The sequence below is a fragment of the Bison bison genome, unplaced genomic scaffold, assembly GCF_000754665.1.
Source record: "Bison bison bison isolate TAMUID 2011002044 unplaced genomic scaffold, Bison_UMD1.0 scf7180017864471, whole genome shotgun sequence".
Lineage (NCBI taxonomy): Eukaryota > Metazoa > Chordata > Mammalia > Artiodactyla > Bovidae > Bison > Bison bison.
The window spans coordinates 38366118-38381696 of NW_011495032.1; the positions used below are offsets into that span (position 1 = coordinate 38366118).

The 15579-nt window shown below is 43.6% G+C and overlaps 2 protein-coding genes across 4 annotated transcripts in view; one reads left to right on the plus strand and one right to left on the minus strand.

Moving 5' to 3' along the window:
- The window catches only part of PECR (peroxisomal trans-2-enoyl-CoA reductase), a 36688-nt gene extending 33964 nt beyond the window's left edge, over positions 1–2724 (minus strand). For both annotated transcript variants that reach the window (XM_010861155.1, XM_010861156.1), the window contains exon 1: positions 2548–2724. In XM_010861155.1, coding sequence (XP_010859457.1) covers positions 2548–2677 — 130 coding nt within the window. In that variant the 5' untranslated portion in view covers positions 2678–2724. The remainder of the gene's footprint in view (positions 1–2547) is intronic.
- Positions 2725–2821: 97 nt separating this feature from the next.
- Positions 2822–14947, plus strand: TMEM169 (transmembrane protein 169). 2 transcript variants are annotated; one of them, XM_010861157.1, is made up of 3 exons: positions 2822–2921; positions 11678–12075; positions 13792–14947. In XM_010861157.1, the coding sequence occupies exons 2-3, from the start codon at positions 11805–11807 to the stop codon at positions 14412–14414; spliced, it is 894 nt and encodes a 297-aa protein (XP_010859459.1). In that variant the 5' UTR covers positions 2822–2921; positions 11678–11804; the 3' UTR covers positions 14415–14947. The 2 variants fall into 2 exon arrangements, with proteins under 2 accessions (XP_010859459.1, XP_010859460.1); XM_010861158.1 differs by having other exon boundaries at positions 2822–2917.
- Positions 14948–15579: the final 632 nt, after the last annotated feature.

Genomic DNA, 15579 nt, shown 5'->3' on the forward strand with positions numbered 1-15579 from the left:
ACATCAGGTGGCCAAAGTATTGGAGTTTCAGCTTCAGCATCAGTCCTTCCAATGAATATTCAGGACTGATTTCCTTCAGGATTGACTGGTTGGATCTCCTTACAATCCAAGGTGTTATAGCCACACGTTCCGGGAAACAAACTCACTTAGAAGGATGATGCAGGCAGTGGAGTGTAGTTTATTACACCAGAGGGCCCAACACAGAGTCTCCTCTTAGCCAAGGACCCCAAACAGTTTTTGTGAAAACCTTGTATACCCTAAGTGTATGTGCCCAAACCCACCTCCCAAATTCCCTGAAACTAGTCTGAACAAAGGAAGAAAAAGATATAATCAAAGTTAACCCGTGATTCATATGCCTTAAGCCTAGGTAGTTAATAGTGGACAATTATCAATAGGCTTGTGGTCATACCCCAATAAGCATAATAGAATTTATGATTCTATCTGGTTACACAGATGATTAGGGTATTCTTTTAGGCAGTGAAGAGTCTAGGTATGAGCCCTGGTGTTCTTCCATCAAGGAGGCCTGGTTTTCCAGTTGGTATGTCGTTTCTATAGGTACTGGGCATATAGCTCAAAGTCCACAGTCCAGCCCAAGATAAGAGTCCTGCTTTCAAGATGGAGCCTGTTCTGTCTGTTTCCTCCTACAAAGGGACTCTCAAGAGTCTTCTCCAACACCACAGTTCAAAAGCATCAATTCTTCGGCACTCAGCTTTCTTTATAGTCCAACTCTCACATCCATACATGACTACTGGAAAAACCATAGCCCTGACTAGATGGACTTTTAAGAAATGCTAATTTCCCTTTTTTTTTCTTATTAAGATGTATTTTTTCATTTTTTTAAGCTCATACTATGTGCCGAGCATTAGAAACATATGGGAAGCAAAGACAATTTATGTGTTCATTAAAAAGATCTGAAAAATGAATACAATTTAACCACTCATCATTCAAATCATTTCCAGAAACAGCAGTTGCTGATAAACAATGTTGTAAACTTCTTTCCAGTCTTTCCTGCATATACATCTTTCATTAACAATTAAATTGGAATGCTATATTTTGTTTAGAATCCTACTTTTTAAATTATATGGTATGCATTTGACAACATACATTCTTCAGTAGCAAGGTATTTAAATAGCAGCATATTTCAGTGTTACTGATTTATTCATTCCCCTTATCACATCTCACTACTGAACATTACACTCTTCTACACATGTATGTGCTTGTCCCTGATTATTTCCAAAGAATGAATTCCTGATAGAGGAATTACTAGGTCACACAGCACGAACACTGTTAACATGTTTGGATTTTTTTCCCTAAGCTGACCTCTAGAAAGCTTGCAATATTTTACATTCTTGCCTGTCCTCTCTGTCATCAACATTTTCATTTTCCCTAATGTTTTAAAATTTTGTTAGAAAAACAATGAACCTTTTTATTGCTATATTTTGCATTTCATTGCCCCAAAATTGACTGTTTCTTCTTGCACTCACTGCCTTTTTTTAGTTCTTTCTTTAAAATGCTTGGCCCATTATCATAAGCCTATTTTTCTACCAGTGTGTCCCTTATTTATGAGATCTCTTTATACAGTAAATTTGTTGCATATTGCAAATGTTTTTCTTCATGTACCTTCAAATTTTATTCATGTATATTTTTTAATTCAATGAGGATTTACATTTTCATATTTATTTATTTTCTCTTTTGTGGTTTCTTTCCTCTTTTTGTACTCACAAAGTCCTCCCTTCACCCAAATCAAGTTAAGCTCAGCACATAATATGAACTTAAAAAAAAGTATGCTTAAAAAAAATGAAAAAATACATCTTAATAAGAAAAAAAAGGAGGATTAGCATTTCGTAATCTGACCCTGGTGAAACTTCATGGTCATTACTACCTACTTAACTCTGAAGTCAAGGTAAATATTAAGAGATTCAAGATTATATGATAGGAGCCTCTCCACATGTTAAATAAAAACTTTTCCAGTAGTCTTTCCATATTTCGTAATCATTCATCAGGCAATAAACAGAATGAAAAAACAGGGGGTTTTTTTGGCCACAGATGCATGGCTTGCGGGAGTGGGATATTAGTTCCCACTGCAGTGAAAGCGCTGAGTCCTAACCACTGGACCGCCAGGAAATTCCCTAGAATTAATTCAAAATACATAACCAATTCCATATGAATAATTAATTGACCATAACGATTCCATAATTACATATTAATAATGATAATGGTTTCATAATTAAGTCCATAGCAAGCTTCCACACGTTTCCTTAATCCCCACATCGGGCACTGTACCTTCGGCTCGAAAATTTCCCTTTAGTTTACAAATAGTCCATCCAATGCTTGTCCATAACTTTTTAGAAAGAACTCTCCTCTCCCCACTCGCGCTCGCGGTTCTAATTTCACCCACAGCTACACTTCCTTTCCTTTGCAACGCAACGCTCTCCTAAGCCCGGATACCATCCGCTGGCTCCCCACCCCGCCACCCCGCTCCGGGTTAAACCAACCTCTGAGGACCCCTTCCTCAGGATACCCTAGCCCAGGGACCTGTTCACGCACCCAGATGCAGGAGCTCTTTCACGATGGCCTTCCCGATGCCCGTGCCCCCACCGGTGACGATGGCCACCTGGTGCTGCAGCAAGCCTGCTGCTAAGCAGCTTTTGCCCTTAACCCAAGAATTCACGGCCATAACGCGTTTGAGCAATGGAGGGCAGGGCAAGCTAAGCCACCGAGGTCACGCCCGCGTCGCCCCGCCCCCTCTCCTCTGCCCCGCCCCTCTCCGTCATCCCGCTCTGTCATCCCGCCCCATCCCAATCACCAACCTGGCACGACCGCCGCAGCGGCTCTGTGTCTCTCCAGTGCAGAACCGTTCCTCAGCGGCTGCATCCTGACGCTCAGCGCTCTCCGCCTGCCCGGGTCCGCAGCACATGTAGGTGAGACTCCTTGTTCCTTGTGTGTGTGTTTTATTTCGATGCTGTTGGGGAAGGGAAGAAGACAAAAAGTGGCGCTGTGCTCTATTTTGAAAAATTTAATGCTCAGTGGTATACCTCTCACGGTTTTAATTAAAATTAAATCTCCAATGCGTCTGGGAAAAGAGGCTGCAGCTCGGGAGCCTTGCTCCGCCCTCCCGCGGAGGGCGTGGTGTCGAGAGCGATGCTCTGGCTCCAGTTGCTTTGTGCAGCTGGCTGGAAAGGAAAGGGGCAGCCTTAGCCGAGGGGGAGAAAATCTTGCTTCATCCTCTGGAAGGGATGGAAACAAAAGGTGGAGGGGGCGGAATACAATTGTAATTATCCAGAGACCAAGATAATAAATGATTTTTAAAAGACACAATCCCACCTCCACCTTATCTACCTCTCCTCACCCAGGAATGAAGGGAAGAAGGACTCTTTGAGGTTTGATTTGAGGTTTGATCCATTTCAGCTGGGCTGCATAAAATTGATGAGTCCAAAAGATCTTTTTTTTTGAAAGGTGTATGCTTCCTGCAAGAAGGCGTCTGTAGGTGTGTGTTTGAGATCCTACCCTCTAGTTCATTTCTTATGCAGGCGAGCTCGCCTATTGAGGATGGTGGAGATTTATCACCCGCATTTTGGTGCCCATTAACAGTAATTCGCTATTCAAATTCTCCATCTTGCTTTGTGCTGTCTGCCCACCAGAGTGCAATTACACTAGCCTCAGGAGACTTTGCCTAAGAAAGTGGCAGATCTAGGGACTGTGACAGGTGCTGTGATCCTAATCGTCCATGCAGGATGCTATTTCTAAGTCTGTAGGAAGGGGGACCCTCCAGGGCTTGAGAGTGGACTCTTGTCTAACACTCACAAAAGTATTGTCCAAGGAGACACACATGCTGACAAAGCAAGAGACTTTATTGGTAGGGGACATCCGGGCTTGGGGGTGGGGGTAGCTGCAGGGTAAGGGAACCCAGGAGAACTACTCTGCCAAGTGGCTCTCAGTCTTGGGTTTTATGGTAACAGGGTTGGTTTCTGGGTTGTCTTTGGCCAGTCATTCTGGTTCAGGGTCCTTCCTGGTGGCTTGCGCATCACTCAGCCAAGATGGATTCCAGCAAGAAGGAATCTGGGAAGTTGGTAAGACATGTTGCCTGGCATCTCCTCTCTCCTTTTGACCTTTCCCAAAATTAGCTTGTTAGTTCCATGTTCCTTACCAGGACCTCCTGTTGTAAGGTAACTCATGTAAGTGGTTACTATTGTGCCTGGCCAGGATGGGCAGTTTCAGTCAGTGGTTCCCCTAACAAGAATACTGTATTTCTCTCTGCAAGGTATTGAAGTAATGTAAAAGCAAACAAATGCCATCATTCTTTTGTTGGGTCCACCACCGAATTATTCAGAGTGAATTGGAAATGGATCTGGTTGAGAGTGGAATCAGACATCACTGCCTCCCTGTTCCTCCATCCCCCTGCCCTCCTCTGACCTCTTTTGAGAAGAACTTACTCCCTATCTTTGTTGCTGACAGATTCCAAGTATGCGCCTTAAAGAAGGGAAGATACCTCTTCCGCTTCTCATTTGCTGATTAGTTTATGAAGGGATCACTTCTACTGGTCACCTCTCAGTTCTGAGAGGTTTCTTATTGCAGAAAATTTGAGGCCTTCTTTCTCCGGAGGAAGGAGCACTTTAAATTTCTTTCAATGATACTTTGATTGAAGATCTGATCAAATGTGGTTTGTGACCTGGCCTGGACTTGTGGATTCACGGAGCTCCACCAGGGTGGTTCCGCATGGACCTGGCAGTACTGCAGCCGCTGTGTGTGTGGTGGCTCAGTGGCCTCAGAGAGGCATTCTGCTGTCCTCCAGTGAAAAGATGACTGACTGGACAGGCTTCAAGCCAATTTTGCTTGCTGAGGATGACCAGAAGCCATTTTGCAGGCTCAAGGAAGTTGCACTATGAGCAGACACAAAGCTCTTTTTCACAGTCCAAAGACAGCCTATGATTTAGGGAGATGTGAAATCTTTTTGAGAGGTCTTTTTTTAAAAAGACCTGTAACATGGAAACTTACACTACCATATGTAAAACAGATAGCCAATGGGAATTTGCTGTATGGGGAACTCAAACTGGGGGCTCTGTAACAAACTAGAGGGGTGGGTTGGGGACGGAGATAGGAGTGAGGTTCAGGAGAGAGAGACATGTGTGTACCTATGGCTGATTCTTATTGATGTTTGACAGAGAACCACAAAATTCTGTAAAGTAATTATCCTTTAATTAAAAAAAGAAAGTAGCAAAAATAAATAAACTAAAATAAAACCCATAAAAATAATTCCTTTGTTCCATGATCAAGTGTTTCTAGATAGATTTCACTTTGGGAAGTTAAATTAAAAAAGACCTGTCCTCTCTGCCCCTGCCTCTGACTTCAATCAGTGTCTGAATGTCTGCAAACCCCCAACAGGCCTGGAGACCCAGCAACAGCTCTGCCTTTGGGAAGCTCTTTGTTTCCAGATTGAGCCCTCTTTTTTCAGGGCATCCACGCCCTGCTGCAATGACTGCTCTTTTGGCTGAATCAAAGACCGCCTGGTGCTCTGCAACGCTGCCCACTTTGTCCTGGGGGAAAAGGCATCAGTGTGGCCATGATCCTCCCACCCTCCCGCTTTGTCATAGCCCATTAGCACTCCCTCGGTTCATCTTCTGAGATTCTCTTGCTGCTCACCCATCTTCCCACTCCCCCCCCATCCCATCTGCCTAGTATCTTCATTTTCTCCCCTCCACAAAGCAGCTGCTGGCTCAGACTGACAGGGGCCTGTGGGATTCTCAACACGGAGACAGAATCTCAGTGCTGAAGGAATATCAGTGGGGCATATCTAGCTCTGCCCTGCCTTGATGTAAAAGCAATCCAGAGCCAACTTATATAAGTAAGATTCTTAAAATGTGTTAGTTGCTCAGGTCACGTCCGACTTTTTGTGATTCCATGGACTGTAGCCACCAGGCTTCTCTGTCTATGGAATTCTCCAGGCAAGAATACTGGAGTGGGTATCCATGTCCTTCTCCAGGCGGTCTTCCCAACCCAAGGATTGAACCTGAGTGTCCTGCATTGCAGGCAGATCCTTTACATCTGAGCCACTATGGAAGCCAGTTCACAATATTCATCCGATATTTATAGAACACCTTTCATGTGCCAGATACTATTCTAGATATGAAAGATACAGTACAGTGGACAAGACAGGTGTGCTGAACTGATAGAGTTTATGTTTTAGGATAAGTTGGGAGTTGAGGATGGAAGGGGCATGTGTGCCATAAGAAGTAAAACAATAAGCAAATGAAAGATCAGACAGTAAAGATCTTATCTTATAGCTCTTACAGTAAAAAGATGCTCAGGCTGCTTATAACCAACTAGCTTCATTACCAGGAGCTATTTCCTCTATAGACAGATGCTCCTCAGGTGATGAACTAGCCTCAGTGTGAAAGCCTTCCAGGACCAGGAGACAAGAGAAGTGCTGCTTAAGGACCACAAAGGAAAAGGCTATAGCCTAACTGTGCTCACAGCCAATCACAGCAACGGGGGGAGACTAGGCGTTCTAAGTTGCTTCTCCATCATTTTGCAATCACTTGACACTCATCTGAACCAAATTTCCTTCCATTTTTACATTTGTGAGAGTATCTCTCTGAGAGGGTCTACTAGTCATTCTCAGTGGTGAAATGGCAAGCATTTCATCTCTTAGTTGGCCTACTACATCTAATGGTGTTAAGCCAAGATGCTAAGCAGAGAGTTTGGTCACCCCAGACAGAGGACTCTTATCTCTTTGAGTGACAGAGCCACAGGTAAGAAAACTGGAAGAACAGCAGGGCTGGAGCAAGGCACAGTTCACTGTTGTTTTTGTTGTTCAGTGGCTAAGTCGTGTCTCACTCTGCCATCCCACGGACTGTAGTGTGCCAGGTCTCCCTGTCCCTACTGTGTCCCAGAGTTTGCCCAAGTTCATGTCCATTGAACTGGTGATGCTATCCAACCATCTCATCTTTTACCACCCTCTTCTTTTGCCTTCAATGTTTCCCAGCATCAGGATCTTTTCCAATAAGGAACAGTCGTAAATGAACTTGAAAATGATGATCCTTTACCCACCTGGCCCCAGTTCAGGTTCCTTGGAGAAAGAAGATGTGTTAATTTCAGTGAAGGTACAAAAACTCAATTCCTGATTGTACTCAATTAAACCAGTGGAGCAGAGCACCCTAATTTGAAAGCTTTATAAATCAGAGATGGCAGAATGGCACCCTGTTTATGATTTGTTTTGGTTGTTTGTCCCCATGGTAATTTATTTAAATTTAGACTAATTGCAACAATTAAAATCACGAACTTCCACATGCAGTTTCAGACAACCCCTACTAAATGGGCCTGAATTTGTCTGTGAAAGCAGTTGGCTGAATACTGGGCTTGGTGGGAAAAAGAGAACAGTAACTTCTTATTTCAGATGAGACCTGAGCTCTTATATTTTCCATAGCCCCCACCACTCCTTGTGTCCAGATGCTAAGTCTTGGTATCATTGGCACTTATTAGCTTTTTTCCAGCCACATTTCATCCATGTATGTTACTTGCTTCCCTGCAATTAATCTAAGAGCAGAGCCTTCAAAGCTTCGTGGCCTCTCCCACCCACCAAGTCCAGAAGTTCTGCTGAGGATCTGGATGGGTTTAGAGAAAGCACTGGATCAGGTCTGCTTCAGTGACTACCTGGCAGCAAAGAATTATAAACAGACTCCAGGAAAATCATGCCCAATGGTAAGAAGTCCATGGCACCAGTGTTCCACCACTGTGGAGGTGGCGTTAGTGACCAAGTGACTGACTGACTGGATGGGAGTAATGACCAGATGTGTGCTGATGCCCCAGCCCAACAAAGGCACTATGCCTGGGTAAAGAAGTTCATTTTGTGGTCTTGTGAGTCTTTGGTTGTTTACTGACTGCTTCAGAGCTATTGGTTTTCTTTTAATAAACCTCTGGAGGAGTACATAGGCAGCTAGAGTGATGGAAGCATTGGAGGAATATGTGAAGGAGATGGTGTAGGCTAGGATGGCAGGACAGGGAGGAGCCAGATCCACAGGTCTTTAGGCCACAGGACAAGTTTAAATTTCATTTTATACCAATGGGAAGTCACTGGAGGATTTTAAACAGAAAATGGCCTGCTTTTATGTATGTTTTTAACAGACCTTTCTAACTGCTAAGTGGAGAATTGATTGCAAGACAGCAAGAATAGAAGCCAGAAGATAAGGAACATTTTTAGAACCATAGTAAGAGATGATGGCCTCATAGACCACAGTGGTAACAATGAAGATGGGACAAAGTTGTGGATGCAGTTAAGAATTACTTGGAGAATTTCTTTCAAATATGGCTTAAAATCAGTAGTTTATGCATTAAGTTCCAGAGTTTGAGTAGTATATACTTTAAAACCTATTCCACCTACCTCAGAATGACTGAGGATTCAGAGCTCATTGTGGATTGAGGTTAACAGTCTGCAGTATCACATTCATTCATAATCTTTGGACTAGGGGTGGTGGTGGATGCGTGAAGCCTACCATGCAGGAAAAAGAGCAGAGTCCTGTCTCTTCTCTTAATTCTATTATTTGAAACCTTGGAAAAAGAGAATTTTTTTCCTGCTATATATCTTCAGTTCAGTTCAGTTGCTCAGTTGTGTCCAACTCTTTGTGACCCTATGGACTGCAGCACGCCAGGCCTCCCTGTCCATCACCAACTCCTGGAGCTTACTCAAACTCATGGCTATCGAGTCAGTGATGCCATCCAACCATCTCATCCTCTGTCATCCCCTTCTCCTCCCACCTTCAATCTTTCCCAGCATCAGGGTCTTTTCAAATGAGTCAGTTCTTCGAATTAGGTGACCAAAGTATTAGAGTTTCAGCATCAGCATCAGTCTTCCAATGAATATTCAGGACTGATTTCCTTTAAGATTGACTGGTTGGATCTCCTTGCAATCCAAGGGACTCTCAAGAGTCTTCTCCAACAGTTTAAGAGCATCAATTCTTCAGTGCTCAGCTTTCTTTATAACTCAACTCTCACATCCATACGTGACTACTGGAAAAACCATAGCTTTGACTAGATGGACCTTTGTTGGCAAAGTAATGTCTCTGCTTTTTAATATGCTGTCTACGTTGGTCATAGCTTTTCTTCCAAGGAGCAAGCGTCTTTTATTTCATGGCTGCAGTCACTATCTGCAGTGATTTTCGAGCCCCCAAAAATAAAGTCTTTTACTTTTTCCATTGTCTCTCCTTCTGTTTGCCATGAAGTGATGGGACTGGATGCCATGATCTTAGTTTTCTGAATATTGAGTTTTAAGCCAACTTTTTCACTCTCTTCTTTCACTTTCATCAAGAGGCTCTTTAATTCTTTGTTTTAACCATAAGGGTGGTGTCATCTGCATATCTGAGGTTATTGAGATTTCTCCCGGCAATCTTGATTCCAGCTTGTGCTTCATCCAGCCCGGCATTTCACATGATGTGCTCTGCATGTAAGTTAAATAATCAGGGTGACAATACACAGCCTTGATGTACTCCTTTCTTGATTTGGAACCAGTCTGTTGTCCAATGTCCAGTTCTAACTGTTGCTTCTTGACCTGCATACAGGTTTCTCAGGAGGCAGATCAGGTAGTCTGGTATTCCCATCTCTTTAAGAATTTTCCACAGTTTATTGTGATCCACACAGTCAAAGGCTTTAGCATAGTCAATAAAGCAGACGTAGATGTTTTCCTGGAACTCTCTTGCTTTTTCGATGATCCAACAGATGTAATTGTTTCAGCATATATCTCTTACGTATAAGAACTCTCTTTTTGAGAAAAGATAATCACAATATCATGTGTGTGTGTTCAGTTACTCAGTCGTTATCTGACTCTTTGTGGCCCCTGGACTGTAGTCCACCATGATCCTCCGTCCATGGAATCTTCTAGGCAAAAATAATCGAGTGAGTTGCCATTTCCTACTCCTGGGGATCTTTCTGACCCAAGGACTGAACCCCGTCTGCGGTGACTCCTGAAATGATGTCTAATGATTGCTTTTAAATAATAGGAGGAAATGAAACAAAATTGGCTACTGGTATTTTGTTTATTGTTGAAATTGGGTGAGAGGTACAGTGAGGGTTCATTCAAATTATTCTCTTTGCTTCTATAAAGGTTTGCCACTTTCCCTAATAAAAATCTTCTCCTTTTACATATTTGAAACTTTCCATAATATTAGTTTACAAAAATAATTGCGGTTGGTGCCAAAGTGATTGAAAATGCAAAAGTAATTGTGGTTGGTACAAAAGTAAGTGCAGTTCAAAAGTAATTGTGATTGGTAGAAAAGTAATAGTAATTGCAGTTGATGCAAAATCAATTGAGGTTGGTGCAATAGTAATTGTTGGTGCAAAAGTAATAGAGGTTAAAAAGTAAGTGTGGTTGGTGCAAAAAAAGTGAAAGTGATAGTCGCTCAGTCATGTCCGACTCTTTGCGATCCCATGGACCGTAGCTTGCCAGATTCCTCTGTCCGTGGAATTCTCTAGGCAAGAATCCTGGAGTGGGTTGCCATTCCTTTCTCCAGGGGATCTTCCTGACCCAGGGATCAAACCCGAATCTCTTGCACCTCCTGCATAAGTCAACCACAATTACTTTTGAACCTCAATTACTTTTGCACCAACCCCGTGTAATAACAATTTTGTTAAGAAGAATTTTTTAAGTGCCACTAGCTGGATACTTGCTAACTGGCACCTCTTTAGCAATAGCACTCAAAACATTACTTTCCCCTTTATGACTCATGTACCAAGAACACAGGCCGATCTGTTTTTTCTTTAAAAGATGTTGTATAGACTCTCCTCTCTCCCACTTTTTACCTGAAGAATAGAAGAGGAGAGAAAGTGTTAAGAGTTAAATGTGTGCATTCTTTCCAGTGGTCTCCCAAAATGTGTTAGAACAGATCCCAACAATTCTGGGATCTTGGGCTAACAAGAAACCAGGAGACAAGTGTCCTTTATAGAATACCAGGGAAGGCATGGTTGGTGAAGTGGTGCCAGTGTTGAGTGGCACCACTTGCTCAAAGTTGCATTCAACCATTTGAGTATAGTTGTAATGTCTGACTTAATAGCCAGAAGCCTAGAATGCTAGTCCCAGCCATAGGAATCTCCATCTATGGTGCAAGGAAGATTGGTCCTTAACCTGTCTGTAAGGCTTCCTCACCCAACTTCTTTATACTTGGCATCCCCCAGCTAGATTGATGGGTTTTACATAATACATGCAACTCAAAATATAGCAACACAAATAAAATTTTATTCACGATTCATTCTTGTAAACGTAAGTCCATATTCAGTTCAGTTCAGTTCAGTCGCTCAGTCGTGTCCGACTCTTTGCAACCCCATGAATTGCAGCACGCCAGGCCTCCCTGTCCATCACCAACTCCCGGAGTTCACCCAGAGTCATGTCCATTGAGTCAGTGATGCCATCCAGCCATCTTATCCTCTGTTGTCCCCTTCTCCTCCTGCCCCCAATCCCTCCCAGAATCAGAGTCTTTTCCAATGAGTTAACTCTTCGCATGAGGTGGCCAAAGTACTGGAGTGTCAGCTTTAGCATCATTCCTTCCAAAGAAATCCGTTACTCTCGAAATAAAGTTTTGTGAGAAATAAATGGAGGGGAAGGCGTCTGCCAAGTTGAGGACCATTTCCTAAACCCCTTTCCATCTCACCTGATTCATTCCCTGTTGATGACTTTGTTTCCCTGTCTTTCAAGTGCAACTCGTCACTGGAACGCCTTTGCATTAGCTGCATCCTGGAAGAAGCTCTGTGATGTTGTGGGTCATGAGTTTGCTCTGGCAGATTGGACTCTTGACAAGGAACAGCTAGATTTGAAGACGAGGATGGAAGAGCCAGCACTGGTGGAAGGCCAGAGTCAGCTCCCCAGCCCCCACCACAGCTCCCTGAGGAAAGCCATGGCAGCTGCTCTGGTCCTCGATGGAGAATCCACCATGGGGCGCAGGAAAAAGAAGAAGAAAGAGTCCCGCCCAGAATCTATCATCATCTACCGGTCAGAGAGTGAGACACTGGATGAGGAGCCTGGGGAATCGGAAGGTGGAGATCAGCCTAAAGAGGAGGAGGGAGATGATTTCATAGACTATCCTATGGATGATGGTGAGTCTCTCTGGGGTCACCTGTTTAAAGCCACAGGGAGCAGGCCCAGTGAGGATCCTGTAGAAGCCAGGCAGGCATTCAGTCACTGACCTGCTTCTTACGGATACATTTCTTCTCACGATGTTGCAGTCTTCATCCAACAAGTCAACAATATTTGTTGAGCATTTATTGTGGTTCTCTTCTAAGTAATATGGAGGAGAACTCTACTTTTTTTGAAATTCCTGGTATAATAGAAGAGACCAATTTATACACAAAATAGTAATATAAGCTAACAAGGCTAACTATTTAATACATGTAGTTGACGTTCATAATAATCAGGAAAACATGAATTATAACATAGGAGTTATAAAATTCCTTCACTATATAATATTCACTTCCTATATGGATGGCAAAAAATTAGGTAAAAGATATTAACATCAATGTGAGTAAATGGATATACTCTCATATACCTCATGTGGAAAAGGTATCTGCTTTTGGGAAATATGTCAATATCTATTAAATTCAAAATATGCATAGCTTACATCGTAGAAATTCTCAGTATCTACCACATGCCCATGTGCATAAGGAAGCAGTTATAAAAATGTTTGTTGCTGCTAAGGAAACTGCAGGACGTCTATATTAAATGTCACTCTTCAGCAGTAGACGGACATGGTAGATCTGTCTGTGTATACGGGTCATCCCTAAGACATATGCCCATGGTGAATGGGATGAGCCAAGTCGCTGCTCTTATGCCACTTACCTTCCAGTCAGGGGAAGACAGATAGCAAACAACTCAGCAAACAAAAGATGATTTCAAAAGATAATAGTGGTACAGGTTCCAAAGACAGTAAACCTCCATGAGAAGAAGGGAGGTGACCAAGTGAGGGAAGGGGGTGGAGGGCTAGACCGCACAGCCTCTCAGAGGAAGGGACATTTGCTCTTGAGTTAGCCCCATTCTGTCCCTCATTCAGCCAGGGGCTAGACGTCCACAGGGCCTCGGGGAGCTGCCAACCAAACGCCTTCACATACTAAGGACCGTGGACTTTGCTGCATGTTTTACACTCACTACCTGCAGCCTCACTCCCAGGCCCGCCAAAGAGCGGCTGTTTGGTGGGGGTGGGAGTGATGCTGCTGTGGTGGGGATAGTGGTGGTGGTACTGGTGGAGCATCTGTGCTGGGGCATGTGTATGCGGTGTGCATGTGTGTATGTGGTACCTGTGTGTGTACAGAACTTGGATATGAAGCCTGGGACGTCAACCGGATTTCTCTCTCAGAGAGGCATGGAGGTAGGAATAAGGAGAGAAGAGGAGTGGGCTGCCCATCAGTATAGCACGCATACACGGTGCCACCTTCACACACGGTAACCGATACTCAGGAACAGTATTTTCACAGCACTTACAGACCAGAAATACGATCACGCTGAAGAAGTATCTGTGGTAGAGTTCTCACTCCCTTCCATATTGCAGACATGATAGAAGCCCAGAGAAGTAGAGATAGTAAAAAACAAGCTTAACCTGCTTCACAGTCTTAGCAGGGCCCTGGCAGGAGAGTTGATCATGGGAATACTAAACCTTCCCTTGAGGGAGACTCATTGAATCTGCTGTGAAATCACTGACTTCATGTGGTGTCAGGGGCCAGAATAAAGGACCTTCTTGTACTCGGCTCCAGTCTCAGGGGACAACCCTGATGAAATGTCTGTTCTTCTGATCTTGACTTTTGCCTCTCTGTGCCCTGCAGGTGTGTGGAACGTGCCCGTGGACAGCCGCTATGTCACATTAACTGGGACCATCACCCGAGGAAAGAAAAAGGGGCAGATGGTAGACATCCATGTCACGTTGACAGAGAAGGAACTGCAGGAACTCACCAAGCCCAAGGCATCGTCAAGGGAAACAACACCTGGAGGCAGAAAGGCCTGCCAGCTGGGAGCAGACCGTGGGCCACACGTGGTCCTCTGGACGTTGGTCTGCCTGCCTGTGGTTTTCCTCCTCTCCTTTGTGGTCTCTTTCTACTATGGCACCATCACTTGGTACAACATCTTTCTCGTATACAACGAGGAGAGGACCTTCTGGCACAAGATCTCATGTTGCCCCTGCCTCATCCTCTGCTATCCAGTGCTCATCATGGCCATGGCCTCTTCCCTGGGCCTCTATGCGGCCGTGGTCCAGCTCTCATGGTCCTGGGAAGCCTGGTGGCAAGCTGCCCGGGACATGGAGAAAGGCTTTTGTGGTTGGCTATGCAGTAAGCTGGGTCTGGAAGACTGTTCTCCCTATAGCATTGTGGAGTTGCTTGAATCAGACAACATCTCAGGCAACCTGTCCAACAAGGATGCCACCCAGGAGATAGAAACATCCGCTGTCTAAATTCCCAATGACTTACTTCATTCTCTGGTCTTAGTAGCCTGTTTATCATCTTCCAGTTTCAGAATACTCCTTGTTTAAATTATTCCTTCTCTCCCCACTATACACTGTTCTTCTGGAAAATTTTAGCCCACACTTATCTGTCGTACCATCTTGTTGGTTTTCAGGAGGGCAGGAAACGGAAAAGCAATTTGTGCCCAAATAGTCCATCTAATGGATAAACTCTTCTTTATTCCTTACCCTAAGATAACCCTTTATCTGAGACAAGGAAGTTCAGGTGTGCAACAGTTCAGGAACTTGAAGGTATTCCTGGTGCCTGGAACCCAGGTTAGTATGTGACTAAATGTGACAGGGAGACTAAGGAGGCTCAGGGAAGACCAAATCCACTAATAAGATAATAGACAGTGATGGAGTGAAACATATAAGAAGCAGGGTTGCTACAGTGTAGCAGAATGTAAGAATTTGTGTGTATCACTTAGATTTTGATCTATATCTTAAATATAATCGAAGTCCAAATAGCAGTAGTTTAAACAAGACAAAAGTCTGTTCTTTCTTGTACAGAAGAAGTCTGGAGGCAGACCATCAGGGAAACTGATAAAGTCATCAGAGTTCCAGGCTTTCTTTTTATTTCCCAACCCTCATCGCCTTTATCCTCAGCAACCAGCGCTGACTACATCTCCAGTCGTCCCATCCATGTTTCAGACAGAACAGAGGACAGGGCAGAGAAGAGCACATACACTCTCCCTAAGCTAAGGAGGTTTCCCAGGAGTCCCTTTCAACACTTCTTCTATCTCATTGGCCAGGCCTTACTCACATGACCTCATGAGCAAAAGAGGCTGGAAAATGTAGTCTTTTGACTGGGCAGCTGTATTCTAAATATTTGGATTCTGCTAATTTAAGAGACAAGGAAAGAATGGCTATTTTGGTAGGCAAGTAAGAGTCTCTGGCTTACAGTAATTATTTAAATACATTCAGATCCCAAACTGTGAATACAGTTCTATTTATGTATTTATTTATTTATTTAAGCCTAAATCTTACACAGAGAACTTATACATAGATACTAGCTACATATACTATGCATAAACCACACAGATATTAGCAACTCGTGTGTTGCAATTAAATATCTGTAATGCCATATGGTTTCAGGTGTTTTCAAAAGGAAGAGTGG